Source organism: Tursiops truncatus, chromosome 11 (genome assembly GCF_011762595.2).
Source record: "Tursiops truncatus isolate mTurTru1 chromosome 11, mTurTru1.mat.Y, whole genome shotgun sequence".
In the NCBI taxonomy this organism is placed as follows: Eukaryota; Metazoa; Chordata; class Mammalia; order Artiodactyla; family Delphinidae; genus Tursiops; species Tursiops truncatus.
The window spans coordinates 76,987,843-77,014,908 of record NC_047044.1 but is presented as its reverse complement, the minus strand read 5'-3'; the positions used below and the strand labels follow the sequence as shown (position 1 = coordinate 77,014,908).

Here is a 27,066-nt window from a genome sequence, read left to right as displayed (position 1 = left end):
CTTTTACATTTAGGTTGTTAAGCCAAGAATTAATTGATCTTTCTGTATGGTGTGAGGTAGGGTTCTTTTTTTTTAACCCCTTTTAGATAACCAGTTGCCCAGCAGGCTATATTTCTACTACATAATGGTTTTATGTAGTTTTTTCTCTCATAATGGTTTTATCCCTCTACTTTCTGGAGTCACTTGCCCTGTGAACTGCTCAGTATTAAGGTTCTATAAAAATGAAGCAAAACAAAGTATCAACCCCACAGTTTTATTTGTAAAGAATGAAGCATGAAAAGTCATATTTAAATGTACTCCAAAACCTGAAAAACCCACATCAGTTTCTCTGATACATATGTTAAAGTGCTTGATATCACAATACTCTTTAAATTTTAAGTATGCTCAGATGAGAAAAAAAATCCAGTTCTGATGCATTTTGTTAACAATACAAAGAAAACAATATAATTTAAATGCAGAAATGCTCATTTAAAAAAAAAGATACACAGGGTACATTTATACATGGTTCAAGTGTAACACAGAGAATTCTTTTTATAAGTTTAACACCCTCATTTGATTGACAACAGGAACTCTTACCATACCTCTCTACTTTTAATAAGATCTGTCTAGTGTTTGGAATAAAGGCTGCGCCACATGTAAATACATTTAGGTAATTGGGTCAAGCGTGATTCCCTCCCACATAACCCAAGGATACCCTGGATTCCTTCAAATGAGGAGACTGTTTTTGACGATTTTTTTTCACTCTGGTATTAATTGCTCAATGTGATAACTTTCTGGAGCCAATCTTTATTTTGTCCTTGAGAGGACAATCATGTCTAGTAAGATGTGATAGGATGAGGTTCTCCTTGGATTACTCTGATCTCACTCCATCGGTACCCTCTTCAAAAAGCTTGGAAATCAGTTTGATTCAAGAGATTTATAAATGTATTTTAACAGGAATAAGAGACCTAGTAGCTTATTATTTGTTTCTGCCTCCTTTTACACTAAAAGGTAATGTAACAAATACTTATATAAGAAACATGGACTTCAAATGACACGGATGACTTGGAAATAGGATTGATTCACTTTAAAAAAGTAGAGATGATCTCAAGACTCCATTCTCAATCAGTGAAGGTGTGTTAATACTGAAATGTAAATAGCTACGGTTCAGACTGTCCTTTTGAATGGTGAAAAAGATAGACTAGTTTCTGTAAACCTCACAGAGAAAATACTCACAGTTCTCAAAATGAAAATCTACTGAAAAAATCATAATTCTTAGCAGAAAGAAGCTATTTCATCATTAAGAGTTACACTTCCAATGCTGTCAAATAAATATTTCCCTGGGGAATCTGAGGTCCTTGTCTGTTGCCTCATGTTTCAAAATATCTCAGAGGTGTCAACATTTACTACACATGAACTGTTATGTATAGCCTCTATCCCTCTTTTACTTACATTTACATACTACAGTGCTTTATTGCCAAAAAAAGGAAATACGAGCAATTCAGTATTTCCCCTGTATCATTCATATAGTGTGACAGAAGTTCATTAAAATGATTTCTTAAAAAACATGTTAAAGTAAATACCATAGTGTTACAAAAGGTACAAAATGTGTGAAATATTTAAAATAAATTTTAGAGGGAAATCATAAACTTTTGCAAGCTTTAGGTTCTTCTATCAAATTCTTGCCCCCAGTGGGAAAGAGGATGGATAAGGTTGGGAGGCCTTCCTTTTGTTCTCAGCAGCCCATTTTTCTCCACTGAGAACCCTACTTTATACTACTCCACACTGAGCCTCAGTCATTATTAAGGCGCTGGTAAGCCCCCAGACAGGGCACAGCTTCAGGGTCTCACACATAATACCAATGTCGGTGTAATGCTACTATGTCACCAAGGTTGATATTAGGAGTTTCAGGACATTTGAAAAACACTTGGAAGATAAATGTTTCAAGAGATAATATTTTTGGCAAGTTAATTTTAAAACAATTTCTTCTTAACTATTATTATGTGAAAATACTAATTATGATTCCAGGCATTACTTTTAATTTATTTTGAGAAAAAAAAGGTCAATTACAAAATTGATTTTTATGTACTTTAACTTTGAAGTGTGATGATAAAGCAATATACTAATTTAAAGTATTAACAGGAAAAAAAAATAAAGTGTTAACAGAGCAGAAAGTATACCTCTGAATGACCTTCAGAAGTTAGCTTAGAAGGCTATGTACATTTATTCTAAGGATTCTGCTACTGTCCCGCTCAAAATATTTTGATATTGGCTCAAAGGTAGTTATAAGCCATGTAAGAACTAAGTCTTATTTCTTTAGAATTGTGTTTCTTATGTGACCCCAAACTTTACTTTTCATTCATCAACTTGTAACCTAAGGACTTTTTGTTGTTTCAAATTTTAAATTTCTTTTGAAAGGCCACCGTTTCCCATCACTGGCAGTATTCAAAAGAATGGGCTGTAGGTCATTCAGGCAGCTCATAAGGAGGTCCCCCAGGTGTCTGGAGCACTGGCTTTACCACTGGCATACATATATGGACTCCCAAGGTGACCACTCTAAAGGGCCAAGCATTCTAGAGGATGTGTCAGTTCTGGTGTGATTCCTTCTTTTGAAATTGGTCATCTCACTACTATAGTCGGACAATAGAAAGTGGGATGAAACTTTAGGTATAACTCTTTTGGGAGGTATTAATTTTTAAAGTATTGGTATTATTCACAGGTCCAAAATCCAATTTTGCTCCTAGTTTTTTTTTTTTTTTTTTTTGGCTGCGCTGTGAGGCTTGTGAGATCTTAGTTCCCTAACCAGGGATCAAACCCGGGCCCTTGGCAGTGAGAGTCCTAACCACTGGACCGCCAGAGAATTCCTGCTCCTACTTTTTAAAATAGGTGTAATTCTCTATAACTTAAGGACAATTTGTTAAAATGAATATTAATCCCTGTGCTACCTGTATAGGTGGATGAATAAACCAAGGGTAGAAAGACTATTAATATGAATGCCTTGGAGGCCAGTCTCATGCAGCCTGGTGTAATAAAAAACATGAATTCTAGACTCTGTGTTGTCACAGGTGTGCGGGTAAGTATTTAATCTCTCTGACCCTTAAGTGTTCCCATCTGTAAAATGAGAAGGCTAGACTAGAGGACTCAATTCTAGCCTGCTAACCTAAGCCATCTCTCTGTTTGCCCAGAATGTGTCAGAAGCATGGCCTTTGGAAAGGGTAACAATGACAAAATCCGGGATTGGATCACGCTGTGGTTTCTCATCACTGAAACAGTAAGTGCCTAGTGTGCAACAGGTTCTGGATGTCTCCCATAACAGACTTTCCATGTCCCTGGAACAGCCACACCACTGTGGACAAACTTCAGCTGTAGGCAAACAAATTTCTGGTCTACCCAGGTCACCCAGAACCATCTTCTTAAACCCTTTCCATGGGTTTCTAAATGCTGCCTTCAACTCTCCCTACCCTCAAGTACTCAGTCACGTATTAAAAGGGCGTGTGCCTTGCTTGAATACAGTGTTTGATAAAGGGAGTGAGGCACTTGTATCATTAGTTTCTTCTTCCAGGAAAAAAGGTAAACAACGCTATTGGCTAAAGCCTGGACCCTCAGATTTCACAAGGGTCCTGAGCGGCCATGGCTTTGCTTCTCAGCCACACCTGGGAACAAAATCTGGAGCTCTGCTGAGGCAATTTCCCTGCTAACAACGTGCAAATGCCTAATTAGACTTAAAGGACTGACCATAAGATGAAGACTTAAGGTAACGAGCTAATACCAAATTTATTTAACTTCCTTAAAAAATACCAAACTGGAAAGTTACAATGTTTGGTCTCCTAAAATTGTTGCCTCTTGTTTCGCTTCCATTTTGTCAGTACTGGCCTGTACCTTCTCTGGGCCAGTTGTTTTCCATTTTCACCCCTGCTTACAAAAGAACATAAAGCTTGCCCTGAAACACCCAGAAAGGGTTCATTCTTTCTCTCTTCTTCTGTTATTTGCATTATCATGGTCAACAAATACTTTCACAAAAACATTCCAAGCCACACAGGGCCCTCCTCCTTCTTAAACATTCTTTCCATTTCCTGAGGGGGGATGTGCACCGGGAGAGGGGAGGCGGGTGATTGGAACCAAACAAAGACCGTGTTTGTGTTTATCTTTAAGAGGTAAGGGACCACTGCAGGGTTGAGATGGCCAAATTAAAAGTACAGAATCAAATTGCTGTTTGCAGTTCTAAAGACCATGAGGCCAACACTCTGAAATTCACATCTCCCCAAAGTACCTCAAATAACAAGAATAAAAATGCCAAGAATGAAGTTAGTCTAGGCTAATCTTTCCAAAGTGTAAAGAAGTTATAATCCCACAAGTTAACACACTTCTCAGGGCTTTGTGTGTTCTCTTTCCAGTTTAGCCAAGCTCCTGGGGTACAGTATTTAAAATATTTGAATCATATCTTGTGCTGACGGAAAAAATTTTTCCAAAAGACTGGAAAAGTGGCTCAATTCAAATGTATGAAACCATGTGAAACTTAAAAGCTGTAAGTGAGGGCTACTATCCCCTACAGTAGGTAAAGCTGTTTACATTCACAATACAAAGGATCAGACACCAGGATGGCTGGTTACGACATAACAATGCATTCTGAGTTCCTTTGTGATACCGGGAGGGAAAAAAAAGCCCCACTGGGTTGCACTGTATTTACATGTTTACTGGCTTCTTCCTGACTAGCACCACTCTTTCTCCTCCCCCCACCCCCCACCTCCCAATACTTTTAAGCTACTTATTTTAAGTCACAGGAATATTCAATCTAAGAAAAGTTATCTTATTAGAGTAATATAATTTCTCAAAGAAGAGAGCATATTTACACACATCTAACACATGAAAATACTCTATTTTATACTAAATTCCAGGTTCAAATGAACTACAATACAGCACTTTACCTTGTCTGTAGTGTCAGCATTATTCAAATTGGGGGATACGGTGTGTTGCCCCCTGCAGTGACTCACTACCTCATCAGACAAGTCCAAATCGGTCCCCGTCGTTGGGGAAGGCTCAGGAACAAGGGGTCTGGACTGCGAGTTTCTAGCTAATTGGGTTACACATCCACTCCTTTGATGAGTGAGCCTTCTAAGACTATAGTGAAGTCCTGGATGGTCTGCAGAATGCGGATGAGGGAGTTGACGGTCATGCGATCTCGCAGGAGGGCACTCTCCTCATACATTCGGGTGATGGCAGGACACTCAGCTAACAGCGGAATCCACTGTGGGAGCAGGCGATCCCTACAGACCCAAACAGAAACAAGTCCTGAGCACTGCTGCCCTCGCTGGAGAACAAGGCACACACTGGAGCTTTTGACGACGGGAAGGTGTGGGTGTGGGACTGGATGGGGAAAAATCTAGCCAAGCTCTGAGGTCACCAAAGACAAAACCAAAGTCAACTAGCTGGATAATGACTGGTTAAAAAGATAAGGTAATGAGACAGTGTAAGCTAACGAGGAACCCCATCAGGTTCTAAAAGTGGGTCTGCGCAAGTTGGCCATAAGGACTTAGATGTATTAAAGAAATTCTCTATTCTGATTCTACCACTTTAAAAAAAGGCAGAATGCCATTCTGTATTCTTTTTTTACAGGGATGTTAATCAGACATCTGTGGCAAGGCATGCCAAAGTATATTGACCTTTTGTGAAGAAAGTTTCCATTTAATTGTAGGGACTAGCACTTTTTTTTTTTAATTTACACAACATTACAAGGTAAGGAACAAAATCAAAGCAGAAAAACATGAAGTAGATTTTATAAACCAAAAGAGGGGTTGCGCTGGTCTAATAAATCAGAACAGTAAAGAGATAAAAGGAGATAAGGATCATACTCAAAAGGAACTTTAAAAAACACAGCTGAAATTGGGCAGCTTTTATTAAGAAGAAATACAGAACTTAGCTCAGTAAAGCAGTTGCTTCAGGAGGACAGGATCTCAATCTTCAGTGTTTCCTGATTAAACTGACATGAGCTATCTGTCGCTAAGTAGCTAAGACATCCTCACTGAGCACCTCTCGCTAAGCTTTCAAGACAAGGCAGCTAGGCCATCCTGCACCTCTTGCTGGGGCTTCTAGGGGTTTAGAAGAAAACAAACATTGCACAGATAAAACATCTTCTAAAGATCTATGTGGTTCATTTCTTAGAATTCTGAGAGCCGTTTTAAAATTAATGGTGTGTACAGCTCCTATGCGTCATTTAAAAAAAAGAAAGGGGTAGGAAATTGTCTTAAGGAGAAGACTTCCCATAGTAAGAATTACTTAGATAGTAAGAATTCCACAATGTATTAAAATTAAAGCAACATGGTAGCATACACACACTATACAAGCTCTATACAGGAAATATATATGTGTGAATGTGCTGGCGTGTCTAATTGTCTACCAATCTACCTATTACTTACCCACCCACCTCTGGTGCAGTACTGTGTAACGGTTCAGAGCTTTGGGCTCTGGAGGGCGACTAGGTGTAAATCTTGGCTCTGCCTCTTTCCAGCTGTCTACTTTCTATTTTCTCATCTATACAGTGGGGATATCGCTTGCTACTTCATGCAGTGGTGGTGGTGAAGTAACAGGAGGGTTAAATAAGATAATGTACGTGAAGTACTGAACATACTGCCCGACACATAGCAAGCACCCAATAAACAGGAGTCTCATAAAATCTGGTACGAAAGAAACCCACGGGAGAGCTTTGGAAGGGGCATGATCTGGTATAATCTTTTCTAAATTCTTGCTCAACATGTGACAAAGACAGGGAAAGTCAAGAACTGGCTTAATACCGTGTTCCAAGGCAAACTAAAATCTGGAATTTGCCGTCCTTCCCAATGTTCCTGGGTGCAGTATTAATAGCATTTACATAGTGGCAGAAGGTTTTGCAGGATGATTTCTGAATGAGGACATCATCTTCATTGTCTAGAATCTGGTCAGTTGTTTCAAAATAAGCAACTGCTCTCTCTGGAGAAGGAAGTCAGAGTCGTATCACAATACACATAATACTTCAAATAAAAAAAGATGAATCACTTGGTTTATTCTGGAAATACTAACAACACTTTGCATTATAGCCAGTCCTAAAACCACAACCATTACTTTATCCTGGTTTCACAATAAATTCTAGAGGCCCATGTTTCACGGTAGAACAATATGCTCCCAGGAGTTTATTTTCTAATCTAGACTGCATTCCAGACGGTTGGAAAGTTTACTCTCTTTAGAATACCTTCAAGAAATGGCAGTTGACAGCAAAGAAAAAAAACCCCATGAACTTGTCTGTTAAGACTGGAGCCTTCTAAAAGTAGCAAAGACATGGTATCCATTGAGGTGGTGCCCTTTGTTCTAGTTATAGAATGGCTGGCTAACACTGCGCAACAAAATCCTTGAAATGGAACTGCTTCAGTAAATCTGAGGAAGAGGGACTTTCCTGGTGGTGCAGTGGTTAAGAATCCGCCTGCCAATGCAGGGGACACGGGTTCAAGCCCTGGTCCGGGAAGATCCCACATGCCATGGAGCAACTAAGCCCGTGCACCACAACTACTGGGCCTGCGCTCTAAAGCCCGTGAGCCACAACTACTGAGCCCGCGTGCTACAACTACTGAAGCCCGTGTGCCTAGAGCCCGTGTTCCGCAACAAAGAGAAGCCACGGCAATGAGAAGCCCGCGAACCGCAACGAAGAGTAGCCCCCGTGCGCCACAACTAGAGAAAGCCTGTGTGCAGCAACAAAGACCCAACACAGCCAAAAATAAATAAATTTATTTTTTAAAAAAATCTGAGGAAGAGTTATGTATATACATATCAGAAGCAGGAGCAGTAAGAGTCTATGCATTCCAAAAGAAAAAAAAAAAACCCACTCTAGGGGGCCTAGCTCTGTCAACTTTCCTTTCTTTGTCTAAAAGTTATTGGATAAAATCAACTACTTCATCCAGGCCTTATTTATAAACATGAAATGATTAATCTCCCTGTTAAAGAAACTGGGAATTGTAGAAGAACCTGCATAGCAAAATAAAGAACACAAAGTTTAGCGAGCTAGAGCAGTACATTCCAGTAGAACTTTCCATGATGATGAAAATATTCTACATCTGCAAGGTCCAATTCTACAGCCACTAGTAGGGCTGGTGTGACTGAGGGAGTGAATTTTAAACTTAATTTAAATTAAGCCAATTTAAATAGCCACACGTGACTACTGGTTACCATATTGGACAGCACGGAACTAGAGTGATCCTTTTAAAACACAGATTATATGATGTCACTCCTTAGCTCCAGGCCTTCCAAGGACTTCCCATACCATTCAGTACAAAGAACAAAGTGCTTCCAGAGGCCTAGAAGGCCCTCCACAACCGGCTCTGGCAGTAAACACCCTGTCCTCCCAATCCCAGCCCCTCTCCCGCACTCCGCTCTGGGCCCACCAACATCCCTGCTGCTCCCTGCAAGGCCAAGCACAGCCCCACCCTGCTCTGCCGGGGCGCTTCTTTCAGCCTCCAGTGCCCTCTTCCCCGTATTCACAAGGCTCACTTCCTTGAAGTCTTTGCTTAATGTTACCTTGTCAACGAAGTCTATAAGGACCCCAATTAAAAGAGTGCCCCCACTCCATTTCCTTTCACCTTGCTCTATTTTTTTCCGGATCAGCGATGACCTTCCAATATATCAGATGAATTGCATATCTGTTATGTTTTTGTGTATGGTTTGCCCCTACCAGATTATAAATTTGTCAACCATAGGAATTTCTGTGTTTTGTCTACTTTTATCTTTATGTATATCTTGAGCATCTAGAATACTGCTTAGAATACTGTGGACATTTATATATATTTGTTGACTGAATGAAAAGCACAGATACTGCTTATTTGATATTTACTTTTAAAAACATACACCCTTATCACTAACTCTTATTCACTCCAATTCCTGAGTTTGAGTTTTCTAAGAAACATTTTGATGACCTTATAACAACACACACCAGCTTTAATTTACCTATGAAGTCCCAGATGAAGACGTTCTTGTGAAAGATGCGAGCAGATTTGAAGCCATGGTGGAAAACTTGCTCAAGTGCTGCAACTAAGCCACTCTCTCCACACAGCAACACAGTGAGGCTTCCTCTCTGTGGAGCGCAACACACAGTGCCGGAGAATAAGCTCTTGCTCGATGTTTAAGAAAAATACTAGAGGAACAAGTGCTGAGAGTAGCAATGAAGCATTTTTTGTGGCTATTAGAAAGCTTACAAATGAAAATTAAAGCACCTTTTATTGCCTTATGTATCATGTATAAAGCAGCTTTAAAATCCTACCATATTAAGTTTTATAGCCCATCATACCTCTTTTTCAGGTTTGTGAAAATGTTTCACGATATTGTTCACAGCTTCTCCAATTCCTTCTTGGATCTGTCCAGCATTGGGTTCTAAAAAATAATCAATAATGGCTGAATTCTCATGCAAGGGAAATAAACCAAAGTACTATAGGACATCAACTGTGCCTGCCTGTGGTGGAAACACTTCACCAGAGCAGGCTGGCTTGTCAGGGTTCCGTGAAACTTGCCTTGGCCAGTTTGGCCAAGGGAGAGGCATATTGGCACAATGGAGTAGAAACCAAGAGACCCCCAAGATTCAAATCCCAGCCTTACCACTTGCAATCCATAACCTTGGTCAAATTATCTAACTTCCTCTGAGTTTGAGTTTCTTCAATCTATAACAGGGAAAACACACACCTCTTGGGTCACAGGGAAAAGTGAATGAGATATTACATGTAAATCATCTGGCATGGTGCCTGTCACAAAGTGCTACTAGTCCTCAGATCTAAGGAGAGAGGTGGGAAAGACCCACAGCATCACTCCTCAGGTACCCCTTATCCCACCTACCTCCGAGTCCTTAGTAGGCACAGACTAAGGCTTCTGGAGCTCTGAATGTCTAATTTGGATCGTGTGCTTTGCTGTTGTCTTAAAAGTAAAGGGTATATGTTTAAAGATGCCAGGTACATGGGGACACCCTGCCTCGAAGCCCAGAACTGTTTCTTTCTGGCCACTTAGTCCATCTGGGCACTGCTTCATTCTCTCAGCCAGTACTTGCTGACCTAGGCCCCCTTCCTGAGGGAGAGCTTGGTGGGTTTCTTGAATGGAATCTAAAGCACCTTTGCCTCCCAAACCCCAAGAATGATTAAAAAAAAAAAAAAAAGGAGAAAAAGACGGAAAAGAAAAAAAGGTGGTAAACAGGTTTCATCCATGGATAGAACTAAATAACAAGAGAAAAATTAAATAATTGGTCTTTTCTTGTAGTGATTAACTCTTAAATCAAACTCACGTATCACACTATAAATGACATGCTATACAGTCTAGAATTTAAGACTCTTTAAATTCATACTGCTGGAGGATTTCTTGCATAAGACATTTTCCAGGTAAGACTCAAGTAAGTTTTCTCTATACCAATGCAAAAAAATTGTTAAAATGGAAACCTCTTATAATTGAAGGACTGATACTGTGTCATCTCCAGCTCCTAGTAATCTTTTTACTTGTATCTTTCTCTTTTAAACATGAAGATCTATGTTGCAAGCTTTTATTCATTTCGAATGAACCCTGTGCTGATCAGCATTACTTTGAAACCAATTTAAAATGTTTAGTTCTCTAAATATCACTTTGCACACACTGTGAAAAAAACACCACGGTACCCATCTCTGAGTTTCACATTATTTGAAATTTTCTGCTTACTGAGAAAGAAAATATGACTGGAAGCGGGGGATAAGGCCTCTCAAAACATTAATACCCCATAAAATTGGACTGATTCACAAGTTGTAATAATTTGGAAGGACTGAACTGAAATCCACTTTTTGATTTTAAATCAGCATAGCTGAGGTATTACATACAATAAATTCACCAATTTTAAGTGTGTAATTTGATGAGTTTTGACAGATGTATAGACATATAACCATCACCACAAACATAATATAGAAAATTTCCATCAACCCAAAAAGTTCCCCGTTCCCCTTTTCAGTCAATCCCCTTCCCCAGCTCATAACCCCTGTCAATTGCTGATCTGCTTTTCATCGTTATTATATTGGCTTTTCCAGAATTTAATACAAATGGAATCATATAGTGTCTGGTCCTTTGTGTCTGGTTTCTCTCACCTGGCATAATAGTTTTGATTCATCCGTGATGCTAGATATATCCACAGTATTGCTGAATAGTATCTCATTGACTAGATCTACCACTATCTGCTTCTCCACTCACCAGCTGGTGGACACTGGGGTTGTTTCCATTTTGGCTATTATGAATAAAGCTGCTAGCAGCATTTGAGTACAAGTCTTGGTGTAGATATATGTATTCATTTCTTTTGGGTATATATCTAGAGTGGGACTGCTGGGTCAAGTGTATGGTTAGTATGTGTATATCTTTAAAAGAAATTGCCAAATGGTTTTTCCTTTTGCATTCCCACTGGCAATATATGAGTATTCCACTGTTCTCTACCCTTATTTTAGCTATTCTAGTGTGTGTGTGTGTGTTAAGTTTACTTCTGAAGGCAGAGAAGAATTATGAATACAGGGAATCATTTGAGAAAGAATAATTTTACATTTTAGACTGTATCATTCTAATAGCTAATATATTACTATGTACTAAGAAATGGATATGGAATAATAATAGCTAAGGAAGCTGCTTTGTTAGTTAACTAAGGACCTCTTATTCTACTCATGATTACTGTCTATAAACTGAAATAAAACCACTTCACTGATAAACTTCTGTGATATTTCACTAAATCATACTGCCTCTTTATATTAGTCTTCTGTGGTTCTGGTACTAGGTTACCACAAATTTGGTAACGTAAAAAAGCAGAAATTTATTCTCCCACAATTCCAAAGGCAGAAGTCAAGGTGTGGACAGGGCTGCACTTCCTCTGGAGGCTCAGTGGAAGAAGCTGCTCCTTGCCTCTTCAAGCTCTGGTGGCTCTGGCATTCCTTGGCTTGTGGCCGCATCACTTCTATTTCTGCCTCCATCTTTCTATTGTCTTCTCCTCTGTGTGTGTCTAATTTCCTTTTGCCTCCCTCTTAGAAGAATACATGTGATTGCATTTAGGGCCTACCTGGGTAATCCAGGATAATCTCCCCATCTCAAGTTCCTTAACTTAATTATATTTGCCAAGACGCTTTTTCTAAATAAAGTAACATTTACAGATCCCAGGGATTAAAATCTGATACCCCTGGGAGACATTATTCAGCCTATTAAAGACCACATTAATATAAATTAGAAGTTTATTGTACTATTCAAAATGGCATATGAACATAGTATCCTATCCACAGAATTCACTTTTTTATAGTATTTTGTTTTATCACTTCTACAGGAAGTTGGGGGTGGGGTAGGGAGAGGAATTTTTAGAATTCCTCTTAGAAAAAGGGGCTCTGGATAACTAGATGTGGGAGTACTGTAACATGTAACTGTCCTTATTCCTCCTTTAAGTTTCAGGCAAGATATTATTTATTCATACTTCCAAAGCTTAATTAAAACAGAAGCAGGCAGTTTTTGTTGGATTTTAGCATCTAAATTCTTCAGGGGCTTTTAATTATTTGTTAATGTCCTGCTTTATTTTTCCTCCTTTTTTCTCTCCCCATTCTTTTTTTTTTTTAAATTAATTTATTTTATTTTATTGGCCTCATTGGGTCTTTGTTGCTGCACGTGGGCTTTCTCTACTTGTGGTGAGTGGGGGCTACTCTTCGTTGCAGTGCGCAGGCTTCTCATTGTGGTGGCTTCTCTTGTTGCAGAGCACGGGCTTCAGTAGTTGTGGTGCATGAGCTTCAGTAGTTGTGGCACGCGGGCTCAGTAGTTGTGGCTTGCAGGCTCTAGAGTGTAGGCTAGGTAGCTGTGGTGCATGGTCTTAGTTGCTCCGCGGCATGTGGGATCTTCCCTAGCCAGGGCTCAAACCCGTGTCCCCTGCATTGTCAGATGGATTCTTAACCACTGCACCACCAGGGAAGCCCTCTCTCCCCACTCTTAAAGCCTTTCTCTCAAATTAATTTTCCTCAGCTTTTTTCTTTTCAATCTCCTTACCGTAATTCATTAATACAACAGTTTTCTATGAAATGGCTACATGATGCCTGCAACATGACGCACTGGAAAATAAAAAAACTACTTACTGGTAGTTTTTCCTGTCAGTGAAGTGATGCTTAGTCTCCTGGCCATGGTGGGTGATTTCTGCTGGGGTGGAGTCCGACACTGCTTCACTAGATCCTCATCTGCTGCTGATGTCATCAATTCTCCAATGAGAATTCTCTCCAGGCTTCCATCATCAATGCCTTTCCCCAGCCACCGCCCGCATGGGAACCTGGTAGGACAGAAACAAACTTCAGAATCACCAATATCTTACTAGCTTTAATTAGAATTTTTAAATGGCACCATGGGTGAAGCCCATCATTTTAGTGCCTGTGGGTTGCTTTTTTCATTATGAAAAATTTCAAACACATAAAAAAGTAGAAAAGATAAGAGACACCCTATTTCTCATGACTTAAACATAACATTTTGCCATATGCTTCATTTTTATTTTTTGTTAAAAGTATTTTAAAGTAAATTACAAACAACAGGACATTTTACTCCCAAGCACTTTAGTATGAGTCTCTGAAAACTAAAGATATTCTCTCTTATATAAAGAGAATAAATCGTTATCATCAAATTAAAATAATTCTTTAATATTTTCTCATACCTCGTCTGTATTAAAATTCTGGGGTTAGTTTCAACAACAATATCTTCAAACTAGATGCTAATGTGGGAGTTAAGTTACAGGAGAAAAGAGGAGAATGTTCTCAAAGAAGAGTGCTGGCTTTGCCCAGGAGCATCTGAAAGACCCTTTCCTCTTACTGACATTATTTTAAGCTTCTTTTTTGTTTCCTTTTTTTTTTTTTTAATCAGACTTCCACCAATCATTTTCAACACTTGTGGACTAAGCATTAGCAGCAAACACAATCAGTTTCTTAAAAGTATTTTGGGGACAATTTTGTATTTGGAACAAAATAACACAATTTTGTTATGACATAAACAAAACCACCCAAAAAACTAAACCAAAATTCAGAAGGCAGCGGGAAAGCTTTGGAATGAAAATAATTCTCAAACCTTTTCTTGTCTAAAGAGTCTTAAAAGAAGTCTGAGCTCCCAAGGACATTTACTTACCTGTATGTATGTCCTGTGATTTCGTTTCTGACCATGACACAATCCACTAGCCATTTGGCTAACAGTCCTGAGTTATCGTGACCAATCTGAACAGTAGTCAGCTTCCCCAGGTTCTGGCACTGCAGGGACAGGACCACAGGTTACTCAGTACCTGATCCCTTCCTGCTACCCCTCAGCTTTAGCAGTGGTGCCATGGTTCCATCCAATTTAACAACTGCGGAGGACCCACTCTGCATAATGTGTTCTGCTGTGCACTAGAGAAAATATTCACACCTAATAGATCCCTTCTAATGAGACAGGAGACATAGGATCATTAACTATCAAATGAGAGGGACTGCACAATGCCCTAGAGTAGAGATGTAAACAGGTACTTGAAGAACACTGGGGAAAGAACGATGATTTCTAATTGGAGAACCCAGAAACATTGCAGAGTCAGTGATTTGTGCCTATGAAGGATGAGAAGAATCTCAAGAAGTGGGAAAAGGATGTTGTTTAGATTTAGTTGCAGAGAGGTCAGAGAAACAATTATAGATACAAAAAAATCACCAACATGACTAGTTTTCTGCTTCTAATAAAATACTAAGGCAGAACTGACTTCAAACCTCACCTAGAAGTCTTTGAAGCTGTTGTTAAAAAGAAAAAAAAAAACAAAAACATAGTTATCAGTGTCCTTCCTGACCCTTTGTGGACAAGTACAAAAGAAAGCAATGATAATAGGAATGGTGAAAATAAATGTCAGCTAAATTCTGACTTTTAAATTCTGATAAAAGATCATAGACCCCAGACATAGACCCCAGATCTGGGGTCTACCCCTGACATAGATCCCAGATCATAGACATCAGAACTATGAGTTCTCAAAGTCCTTGACGTCTTTGAATCACAGCGATCTAGGTGAGGGAGGATGGCATCTTGAATTAGTTGTGGCAGCAGAGATGGAAAGAAGTAGGCAGATGTGAGAGTCTAGAAACAGCAATGATGGGACTTATAATGCAGTTTATGTTCCGTACTTGGTAGTCGAAGAAAAGCCAAGGATTTTAATCTTTTATATACAGATGGCTGTGACCCCACTAGATAGATAGTGTCAAAATAAGCTCTTGGGCAGTGTTATGACTCTGAGTGGAAACTGCTATTCCTAGACTCCAAGGAACATGAGAACAGGACATTTCAATTAGCACCATTTCCCTCCTGAAACAAGAACAGCTGTTTGTCTTCTTCCTGCATGCCAGGATCAACCAGCATGTGGGCTCAAAAGTATGAGAATACTTCACCAGGTAAGACCTGAAAACTACCATAGTGAAAGGTTTATTTTTGCAAAATCACTTTATAAATATCACCACGTGGTCTAAAAACCAAAAGCATGGATAGCAGCTCCCCTGTTCCTTTGTCTAGGTTCAGGCAGGGTGAATTTACAGTTTGGAAGAGAACCACTGTGGGGAAAGCATTTACTTGAATGTTCTCTACTTGCCAGGTTCCGTGCTAGGCACTGGGAATTATGGAATAGGACCTGGCAAAGCCCCAAAGCGCACCATTATAAGTGGAAAAATAGAACTTAACAATTAAAATAACAATAAAAATAGAAAAATTCACGTGTTCAAGACAACTTTAGGTATATAATCCCAAAAATGATCCTGTGTACTTAATTACTCCTTTATATTATTTGACTCGAGGAAAAATGAAAAAGTGAAACTGGCATCGTTGTGTAGAACTATGTATGACACTTTGTGCTAAGAAAGGTATTAGCTGGGCTTCCCTGGTGGCGTAGTGGTTGAGAGTCCGCCTGCTGATGCAGGGGACACGGGTTCGTGCAGCGGTCTGGGAAGATCCCACATGCCGCGGAGCGGCTGGGCCCGTGAGCCATGGCCGCTGAGCCTGCGCGTCTGGAGCCTGTGCTCCGCAGCGGGAGAGGCCACAACAGTGAGAGGGCCGCGTAATGAAAAAAAAAAAAAAAAAAAAAGAAAGAAAGGTTTTAGCTGAACTTACTTCAAAAGTCATTTCGAGGAGATTTTTGGGAATCTGCATTACTCCCGTGTCTCCCAGTTCTCCTGATACACAGATCCAAGGGTTCGATGTGATGATCGCATTGCTCAGCTTTTTGATGGGAATGATCACTGACCTATACGGAATCACTGAAAGAAAAATGCTGAAATTAATACGAAATTACAATACAATTCTCCTGATAACAAAACAAATATACATTAAGAACTCGGCTGGCTTTCACAGATAATTTGCTTTTTAATGATCTATCAAGATGTACTTAAACAAAAAGATAGATCATAACCTCCTCCAGTCTAGAAAGATGAGGTCTGGTTTATAAGCCAAAAGTCCCAATATTTGTGGTTTCCACACATATACAACACCATGTGTACATGACATGCTTACCATTACCACTACATTTATAAACAATGTCAGGCATTAGCACCAGAATCTCTGAGGACATAAACAGTGACTGTGTTATATAGTATTTTCATTGTTTTAATGTTTTTTATTAATTTTGTTCCAGAATCGAGTATAAATGAGCACAGTTACTAGTATGGTTTCATATAAAAAAAGGTGGTAGATGACTTCTTGGATAGCATCCTCTTGTTGCTGATTTTCTTGGCCAACCCTTAAAAGCACTGCACTCCAGAACTTTCCCATCCCAGTTTTACAGTCCAATATGCAAAGCCAAGAATAATAAACAACAGCACCTCCATTCTGGACATAATATGAAGTCTATAAACTACAACTTGGAAAGGTGACTCACGTACAAGAGGTGCCCCAGGGAAAGAATCAGGATATGGAAAGGGATCTGTAAGAAATCTTTCGCCTCTGAGGGCTCTTCAAAAGGCACACCACTAGATGTCACTGTCCTATCACCATCCTTTGCTCAAATGTGGAAACCACCCAGGCATTAAACATACCTCCATTTCCTTTAAAAAATGGGGATGGCTCAAACACATTAGCATATTTTTATCCCTCAGAGCCATACTTTTTTTTTGTTTTTAAAGCAGGGTAGAATCAATATTTTGGTTGGTATTCTCAGGATTTCTGTTCATTCAGCCACAAGAGAGCTAACAGAAAGCCCTCCTTGAAAGAACTACACGTAGAATTAAAAACATTTATTGGATAAGAGGCTCAGATACAGCCTCACAATAGGAGCTCATGCTTCAATGTGCTCTTAGATGAGCGAAATGAATGGGATAAATGGTTCATTTCCCTAACTTTACATAGACGACTTTCTGTTGGGTGAATAACCTCCCTTTTTGTCCTTTTATTTTCGCTGAAGGAAAGGAAAATGTCAGAGGGAAGGCCATACATTCATGGTTTAGTAATCATGAGACTCAAATGATTTTCGAAACTGAAAGCAGAAGAGGTTAGTGCAAGATGTTATTTTAGGCCCCAGAGGCTACTTTCATTTCTTTCACTGACAGGATTAGAAAAGCTACCGAAAAAGGCCTGTTTAAGGTCAGCAGTTCTGTGGCTGCAAAGGGCTCACAGATGCACAACAATGATTTCATAAAGTAGAAAAAGAGCAATATTATTAAACTCAGCATATTTATTTCATGAAGTATTTCGATTCCTCTAATTGAAAGAGCTCCTCAGATGAAGAGAAATCTGCATATATGGGGAGGAACTTAGGATCCTAACTCTTCTCTTTCAAAACTGTATATAACACCTTAGTTTCTAGTAAACTAATAGTAGCTTGAAAGATAATACAGGTTGGCCCAATAACCATTCCAACTCCATTTCCCCCTTGTCTGCCTCTACCAGAGACTTTGAAGGCCAAAACCTACACAACTGTGCCCAGTGAAATATTGGTGATATTTATTGAGATTTCTTAGAAAACTATGTTTTTCTAGCACAGATTCTAACCCCTCTTCCTTGGCACTCCTTCCCTCTTTGGGCTGGAGGGTAGACTGAGAACAGCCGTCGCTGGAGGCGATCAGCACGCACTGATAACTGTCAAAGAGCCTGGGTCCGTGATAGCACTGTGGACTGCCTACCCCAAGACTTATCACTGTGTAAGAAAATTAAAACAACCGAGTTCTTTAAACCACTATTTTCCAAGCTTCTGATACTTGCAGCTGAATAAAACTGCTGATACAAGTAAAAATTCTCCAAAGTAGGGAAGGGGATGCACTGCAACAGAATAAATGCTGTAATTCAATTTATCAAAAACACATCTCTAACCATCATTTCCTCCCTCTATAGACCTACAACACCCAGCAAGATCCTGAAGTCTTTCTGAATCTTCAAAGTTTAATGATGTTCAGTTATATAAGTTTATTATCATATACTGATTCTTTGAATTTATGTGTTTCAGGTAAGATATTGGAATATTTGTTTAATAAAACATTTTTCTTTACATCCATCCCAATTCCTACTGCAGACTGGGTTTCCTGGGAAGCAGACTCTGAGTCAGAAATTAGCATGCAGAATGTGAGGAAGAAAGCAGGATGGGCTGAGGCAGAAGCTGAGCTCTGATGCTGTGAGTGCTCAGCTGGTCCCACAGTGAGTTCTGGGACAGCCCATGGATCAGGCAGGGATGCTGGCCAGCTCTGGTAGGAGGGATAGCTTCAGGCAAGGTAGTTTTCTTTGGTGAGACACTCCCCACAGGAGCTGACAGCTGAGGGTGGTCTTCCAGCAGCATCTCCGGCTGCTGGGGCACAACCTTCATTCATAAATGGAGATGGGGTAGGGCGGGGGTGGTGGTGGATGTCACGGTGTGTGACTCACTGTGCTGTGATATGTCTCGTTTTAAAAACTATAAACCCTTATTCCATTAGTCATCTGAGCAACTCTTCACTTAACAGTCAATTCTCCAGACTTACTGATAGTGGTGAACACACTGGTGAAGCAGAAATAGTCCACAGCATTGAGGGAAAGAAGATGGTAAAGAAACTGCTCTCTTTCTTCTTCACAACGTAGAAAAGCATAACGTTTATAAAGCTTCCTAGGAAAGGGTAAGACAAGCACAAAATAATAGTATAGTATATTTTTCATTATGTCTTCTACTAAAAATAAACATCTCCACTTAGACAAACTATGGGTAGAAACTTTAATCTAGAAAGAACAGACAATTCACAAAAATGAACACATATACAGTTAATAACAAATTTAAATCTATTTAGTAATTAAAGAAATAACCTGCCATGAATCCATTTTGTCTCTTAAAGTAATAAAGATTTAAAAGTGATGACCACTGCTGATGGGGGGTAGGGGGTGGCAGTGAATAACAGAAAGTGGAACTGAAAATTTCAGAAAAGAAATTTGTTGGTAATAATTATTTTGAACCAATCATATTCTTTGACTCATTAATTTTACTTTAAGGGCTCAGTCCTAGCGATATAATATGAAATGTGGGCAAAGATTTACTCACAAATGTCCACTTGAATATTATTTGTAAAAGTAAAAATATATCATTGTATACCCATTAAAAATAAAGTTTAGGAAGAGTTTTAACAAAAACAAAACTACTACTCCCCAAAATAATAAATAACTTTTTATTAAGCACTTACACTTAAGCATTTTCCAAGTATTTAAAAATTATTAATATATTTAATTCTCGTGACCACGAGAGGTAAGTCTATTAGCATTCTCCCTTTATAGATGAGGAAAACAGAGATACAGTGAAGTTAAGTATTTTGTCTAAGGCTATTCAAATAGTGAATAGTAAAGGTAGTATTTGAACATAGGCATTCAGATTTCAGAGGCTAAATCCTTATGATATAGAAAATGTTATGGTATAATATTAAGCCAAAAAAAGATGATGCTGAATTGCAAATATAGTATAATCTTAACTAAGAGAACATGTACGGAAGTACAGAAGAAAACATGTGAAATACTTAGTAGTCACCTTTATGCAGTAAGATTTTAAATGATTATCATTTTCTTCTTTGTGCTTTGGCCACAGAAGGCAAGTGACTTATGGGTGGGGATAAGGTGTGGGGAGAGTAATCAGTTTTAAGAGAACAAGGTCAGGTTCACAGACTGTACTTCACATCACGCACTCTTTATCAAACCTATTCTTTGGACATTAAGACTCATCCTAAAATGCTCCAGAGAGTAACTTAACCCAACAGTGATATGTACAAATGCAAAATCACAAAAAGAATTGGGTTTTGTTGGCATTCCAACACTGTCACGTTTGAGGTCTCTGTTGAATTCTTTGCATACCTTTGGTCTAGAGAACTCAAAGTCCTCAACCTTCAAATTAGTTCTACTATACATATTAGCTGGATGACGCATTTCATCCAAGGTTTCTTGATGGGGTAAAGGGAAACTATCAAAACAGTTAACTATTAACTAATATGCACTTGACTGGTTTCCTGGCTCTAAACTACTAAATGTAAGTATTAGCAAGACTCTCAGAGAAGCCCTTTCCTGTGGACCTTTTTATTTTTTTACCACTCCTGGTTTTGTTGTGATCTTTACAATATGATATACGGTTTACATAAATTCCACCCATCTTTTGGATGTTACTCTCAGCTGTGGGACTATCAGCTTTTGTTCTGAACAGAGTAGCACAATCTGCCCCTTGGCTCTGAAATCTGTACCCTCCCAGATATAATCAAATAGGAGGTCATGACACAGAGTTTCTGAAGCATGTGCCTGTTAGAAAGGAAGAGTTCATGTGCAGAGGAGTCAGCAACTCAGGCTGAAGAAACCACCGTGGCAGCCTATAAAATGTATTTTGTAAGCACACAGGTCACGGAAACAGAAATGCCTCAAGAGGCCATCTCTTACTTTGTGAGCAGTTGGTTAGAGAGCAACTGCTTGAGATGCTGGGACAAGAGCTTCTTTTCTAGAGACAATCTTATCCATGCTCGAGCTCGTCCGACATCAGTCTTGATCTCACTCATGTTTTGAATATGCCTAAAGAATAGTAAAACAGCAAAGATATAAATTCTAAGGCTAACCTTGAACTGGAAAAGAACTGAAGAGTTACAGCACCTTGCACAGAAAAGTTATTTTGTACTGAGGAAGAAACAGGCAACACACAATTTATGTTGATTAAACTTCAAGTGTTCCACCTGAATCATGAAATTAGTCCAACATCAGAATTACCATTACAACACGAGCACACAGGCAATATCGTAAGATAAAGCATTTAACACTCATTCACTCTTTCAGGTTTTATTTATTCTTGTTTCAGGCTCATAGATACCTATAAACTGGCACTTGGTTATTCCTGACACTCAGAAAAATAAAAGCAATAAAACAGGCTGAATATTCAAGTTCTTATTCAGAATAATTGTTCTACAGTTGAAGTATCTGCTACAACTTTAATCCACTGAATCATTTTTCAAATTGCCCTGACAACATATGGAAAATATGAAATCGCATTTTCTATGGCATTAGAATACAAGCTGTACTATACTAATAAATTCAAAATTCTTAAAAATTTGAGAGACTTAGGAAATTGTGTGGCCACAAACAAACTGTGTGGTCAACCCCCAAATGAATGTTACATATATGTATATATTAGCATTCTGTGTAGAAGCTGATGCCATACCCAGCAGGACTGAATTTATCTAATGATTCTCCTCCTAAGGAGAAAGAAGGATTGAGCAGGAAGGACAAGCCTAAGGGACAGGATAATTATAGAACCACTACAATGACTCACTGAAAAGTCTTTGTGATTGTGACCCACCATCCCTTCCTTTGATTTTTTTTTTTTTAATGTACAGAATGACTCATCTCAGCTGTAATAAATATTGCAACAAACCCTTTTCTCTGATGATTCCAAGCATTCAGAGTAAGGAATATCCTCCCAGTAAAACACACACATTCTCTTTCCCCCCCCCAGTTTTATTGAGGTATAATTGACACACGGCACTGTATAAGTTTAAGGTGTACAACATAATGACTTGACTTATACAGATCATGAGGCCTATCACTGCCCCTCCCTGTGGCTCCTAACTCCAGGCCTCTGGAAGAAGCCAGGATAGATGAAGAGCCACTCTCCTTCCTTCCACTGGGGCTCAGTCTTGTGGACAGAAGCTGGCTCAGTGGTGGCTGGGGATGGTCACAGCACGACTCTCCGAGGCTTGGTGGTTGAGGAATGTAGCTGGGCCCAAGGCAGCAGTGGCACAGGGTGGCCTAGGCCTGGGGCTGGTAATGTGAGGCTGACGTTTATGGTCCCGAAGTCCTCCTGAAGTGGGGTCAGACAGTGGGAAGGACAGAGAGACAGGGCCAAGGTGGGTGGGAGTGGGGACCAGGTGCTCAGGGCTCAGAGCCTGTGGGAGTTCACCCCTTGTAGGTCCCCTTGTATGGGAAGCCCACTCTCTTCATCAGCTCATCTGCCTCTGTGGGGCCTCAGCTGCTGTAGATGTAGGGGATGGGCTGGGGCTACTCCCATTCGATCTGGGGCAGCAGTGGTGTGAAGATGCACCAGGCCTGCTGGAGCTCATCACTGCACATAAAGTGCGTCTGGCTCCCAAAGAAGATGTCCAGGATGAGGCGCTCATATGCATCTGGGAGCTTCATGTTCTTGTATCTGCTGCCATAGGTCAGGTTCAGCATCGACTCCTCATGGTTGAAGAACATGCTGGGCTTCTTGGTCATCATCTTGGTGTACACGGCCTCGTTGGGCTGCAGGCGGATCACCAGCTCGCTGTGCTTGCACTGCTGCTGCAAGATGTCACCGGCCACGTCTCGGAACTGCAGAGGCACCTCAGCTTTGTGCTCATTCAGGGCTTTGCTGTAGCGCAAGATGAAGGGCACCTGTCCCACCTCTCGTTCCCCACGTAGAGGATGACAGCTGCAAAGGTGGCGGTGGTGGAGCCGTGGGGCACCATGGGGTTGTCCAGGTATGCTTTGGTGGCCTCACCTTCTCCGTTGGGGTTCCCCATGTACTGGCCCAGGACCACACTGTTCGCCTGTACCTTTGAGATACATTTCAACATCCTGACCTTCTCATCACGGACGTCATCTGAGTCGGTGGAGACGGGCTTCTCCACGGCCACCAGACACACCATCTGCAGGATGTGATTTTCCATCACGTCTCAGATGATCCCAAAGTCATTGAAGTAGCCCCAGCAGCCCTCAGTGCCAAAGGACTCCTTGAAGGTGAGAATGACGTAGGACATGTTGTCACACTTCCAGATGGGGCTGAAGATCCTGTTGGCAAACCTCAGAACCGTGAGGTTCTGGGTCATCTCCTTGCCCATGCAGTGGTCGATGTGGCAGATTTGGTCCTCATGAAACAAGGAGGAAATGTGGTTGGAACTCTGCAGGTCCCTCCCAAAGGGCTTCTCCATGACGATACAGTTCCAGCCTATCTGGCTCATGCAGGTCTTGTGGATGTTCTTGGTGACAGCCTCATAGGCTCTGGGGGGCAAGGCCAGGCAGAAGAGGCAGTTGGCTTATGTTCCCTGGTGGAGGGTGTTCATGTGGCTGTTGAGGCGCTCATAGGAGGCCGCGTCATTATAATGGCCAGTCACATAGGAGTTGCGGGCAAAGAACTCCTCCAGCTTGGGCTTCTCCTCTGGGGTAGCTTTGATGAATAGCTCGCTCCACTTGCGTGTATTGGCCACTGTGAGGTGGGAGAGGGCGTAGCCCATGATGAAGGTATCTTCTGGCAGAAGGCCACCCCAGGACAGCCACCAGATGGTGACGTAGATCTTCCTCTTGGCCAGGTTGCTGGATGCGCCCATGATGATGAAGATACGTGTATCAAACTGGTGGAAGGAATCACTTTGGTACAGCTCTTCCCGTAGTATCCCACACACCCGGGTCTGGTTCAGAGCCACCTGCTCTGCCATGATGCTCTCTGCGCTGGTTGCCGGGCCACGGGTCACCTGTGGTCCCCAGCGCAGCTGTTCCATGTCCTGGATGCCTCGTGAGCGCCCGTGCATCTCCATGCTGTTCGCACAGGTCCACATCCCTGACCCACACCGCCCCTGCAATTTGGCTTTCTCGCCAGCCCTGGGCGGAAGGGCTCCACTTCTGCAGTGTGGTCACGCCCCTCGACCCCGTTTGTAGGCAGGCCCTCTGCAGCCCCACCCCCTCACCTCCTCGCCCCCTGGCCATTGGTCACCTGCTCAGGTCAAACCAGCCCCATTAGGCAGCCTCGTTGTGGCTCCTCTCCCAGCAGGGGCAGGGTGGCTCGGCTGGCTGCTCGGGCTTCCCGTCTGGGGCAGCCTGTCTTGCGTCTGATCAAACACTCTTGATAAAATGTAAAGCATTATCACATCACACAAGTGAGGCTTAAAGAGATGGCTTAAAAACAAGTCAGAATGAGGAAATAAAAGAAAATTCTGTTGCCGTTTCGTTAACCAACCTCACCTCTAAGAATTTTTTTCAGAAATTATGACAATTTATCTTTAAAGGGCTAATACCATTACACACGGTCGTGAATGGAGAAAGCTGGTGTCAGGCAAGTCCCGCTTAGACCCTGGTTCTGGTGGTGGCGGCAGTGGTAGGATGACCCACACGGGCACCTCCAAAATGAGCCTAGGAAACAGCACTGGCTGTTCCTCAACTACTGACATTGCCCAAATGATGACACAGTTGACTAAAAGCAACAAGGGGGAAATGCTCAGGTATTTACCACTTAAAGTTCCACAGTATGTACAAGGTCCCCCCATGAGCGCAGTGCCAGGTTAGAGCTCACATGATCCAGGAATACCAAGTTGATCAAAGTGTATCCACCAGAAATGAATCTATATGAGGTTTGGTAAGTACGTATGTTGTATAATCTTTCCCTAAGTGTTCTTCCTACTCTAAAACAGTAAAGTCTACTGAAATTAGTTTCATGCTGGTCTTAAGTATCTGGAGACATGATAGGTGAAGAATGTCAAAATGGGAAATAATTATTTGAAAAACAATGTTATGTTAAAGGAAAATGGGAAGGATTGGAATACATAAAGTGAAACCTCTTTTATTTAGGTGGCTATCAGCACTCCCATCATAAAAATATTTGCACTAATTTTTGTTTGTTTGTTTTTTTGTGTTCTTTTTGTCAGGAAGCATGGGAATGAGGAGATGAGGCCACCAGATTCTTCTCCTCAAGCCCCTTGTTCACTGGCACCAGGGAAATTACTCTGCCTAAAAAATTGCCTCCTAATGTAATTCCTTTGTCCCAGAATATTCAAAAGCTCACAGGATATAGCCTGAACTGCTCAGGCCTGCATTCAAGGCCCATTACCCCTTGGCCTCAACATATTTTCCTATTAAAAAATTCTATTCCAAGCAGTTAACTTATAAGACTCTGTATTTTATTACCTGAAGTACTTACTCTCTTCTAGCTTCCTTATTTGATTCTATTCATGTTTGAAATCCCAGCTTCTTCTAGAAAGCTTTCCTTGACCATGACAGCCTTCAATGACCTCTCTAATTTACGGAATTCTATAGTCTGATTTGCATTTATTGTGCATTACTACTTTTATCATTTTCTCTTGGTATACATTTTTCTCAGCTTGACAAAAGCTCCCTGAGAATGAGGAACCCAATACTTCTTACTAGCCTTGAATCCTTCTTTGCTCCCTCTAGGGCCTAGTGTATATAAAAAGCTAAAAAAATTCTGTTGCTTTGTAAATCTATATCTAATTTTATGCTTTAAAACAATTTATATGTGTTGTGTTATTCAACTTTAAATCTATTAAAATTTTTTCTGTGTAGTTATACCATTTGAATCTTTTTTTTTTTTTGCAGTACGCGGGCCTCTCACTGTTGAGGCCTCTCCCATTGCAGAGCACAGGCTCCAGACGCACAGGCTCAGCGGCCATGGCTCACGGGACCAGCTGCTCCGCAGCACGTGGCATCCTCCTGGACCAGGGCACGAACCCATGTCCCCTGCATCGGCAGGCGGACTCTCAACCACTGCGCCACCAGGGAAGCCCCCATTTGAATCTTTTTAATTGGAATAATTTATTATAGGTAATTACAATGATACTCAGCATAATATTATACAAGTATTACTTCTAAAATAGATCCTGGGGACTTCCCTTGTGGTGCAGTGGTTGGGAGTCCGCCTGCCGATGCAGGGGACACGGGTTTGATCCCTGATCTGGGAGGATCCCACATGCCGTGGAGCAACTGGGCCCGTGTGCCACAACTACTGAGCCTGTACCCTACAGCCCACAAGCCTCAACTACTGAGGCCACGTGCCACAACTACTGAGCCCATGCGCCTCAACTATTGAGGCGCACGTGCTCTAGGGCCTGCATGCTGCAACTACTGAGCCCACATGCTGCAACTACTGAAGCCCGTGTGCCTAGAGCCTATGCTCCGCAATAAGAGAAGCCACTGCAATGAGAAGCCCACGCACTGCAATGAAGAGTAGACCCCACTTGGCGCAACTAGAGAAAGCCCATGCATAGCAACGAAGACCCAATGCAGCCAAAAATAAAAATTAAAATAAAACAGATCCTGTTAATTCACAGAAAAGCAAACATGGTGTGGTTTAAATAGCTTATTTATTTGATTTGTTTCCAACCCTGGTACAAAGCTTTCTAATTTTTATGTATTCTGTCTTATCTGATTGTCACAATAACTAGTGAGAGGGAGACCATCATTATTTCACTTCAAAAATGAGAAAACTGAGATTCATCGAGACTAAGTGACCCACCCAAGGTCACAGAAATAGTACATATTCTAGAGATGCCACCCATTTTTTACCAATCATTTCTTCCTGGTACTCATATTCTTGGAGAAGCTCTCCTTCTACAGACCCAGAAGAACCAGAAGCAACAACTTCAGGTACCACCATGACGATGCTCCTTATCCTTCAGCTAGAACTGAATGGATAAGCAGCATCTATCTGCCTGATCTAAGCTGAGCCAATCAGATTTTCTCTCAGAAACTGGAAATTAGTACACTGAAAAACCAAGTTAGTTTTTGCTGAATGCTTAAATAAGGGATGTTAAGGCCAGGGCTTGGGAGAGCATGTTCACAGTAAAGCAGAAAAGGAGGGAAAGGGACAGAGGGGAGGAAAAGCAGCAGAAGTGGAGGGAAAAGCAGGGACAATTTGCTTCT

The 27,066-nt window shown here is 40.9% G+C and overlaps 1 protein-coding gene and 1 pseudogene across 6 annotated transcripts in view; both read right to left on the bottom strand.

The window, feature by feature from the left end:
* Positions 1 to 234: 234 nt before the first annotated feature.
* DENND5B (DENN domain containing 5B) overlaps positions 235 to 27,066 on the bottom strand; it is a 212,911-nt gene continuing 186,079 nt past the window's right edge. For 4 of the 6 annotated variants that reach the window (XM_073788864.1, XM_073788867.1, XM_019935613.3 and 1 more), the window contains 9 exons: positions 20,833 to 20,961; positions 18,918 to 19,039; positions 16,087 to 16,232; positions 14,107 to 14,225; positions 13,080 to 13,267; positions 9,284 to 9,366; positions 8,944 to 9,070; positions 6,768 to 6,942; positions 235 to 5,243 (listed from right to left, as the gene is read on the bottom strand). In XM_073788864.1, coding sequence (XP_073644965.1) covers positions 5,060 to 5,243; positions 6,768 to 6,942; positions 8,944 to 9,070; positions 9,284 to 9,366; positions 13,080 to 13,267; positions 14,107 to 14,225; positions 16,087 to 16,232; positions 18,918 to 19,039; positions 20,833 to 20,961 — 1,273 coding nt within the window. In that variant the 3' untranslated portion in view covers positions 235 to 5,059. Of the gene's footprint in view, positions 6,066 to 6,767; positions 6,943 to 8,943; positions 9,071 to 9,283; positions 9,367 to 13,079; positions 13,268 to 14,106; positions 14,226 to 16,086; positions 16,233 to 18,917; positions 19,040 to 20,832; positions 20,962 to 27,066 lie in introns of all 6 variants that reach the window. The other 2 variants (XM_073788866.1, XM_073788868.1) reach the window with 2 other exon arrangements.
* LOC141275891 (glucose-6-phosphate 1-dehydrogenase pseudogene) lies at positions 21,003 to 25,893 on the bottom strand (annotated as a pseudogene).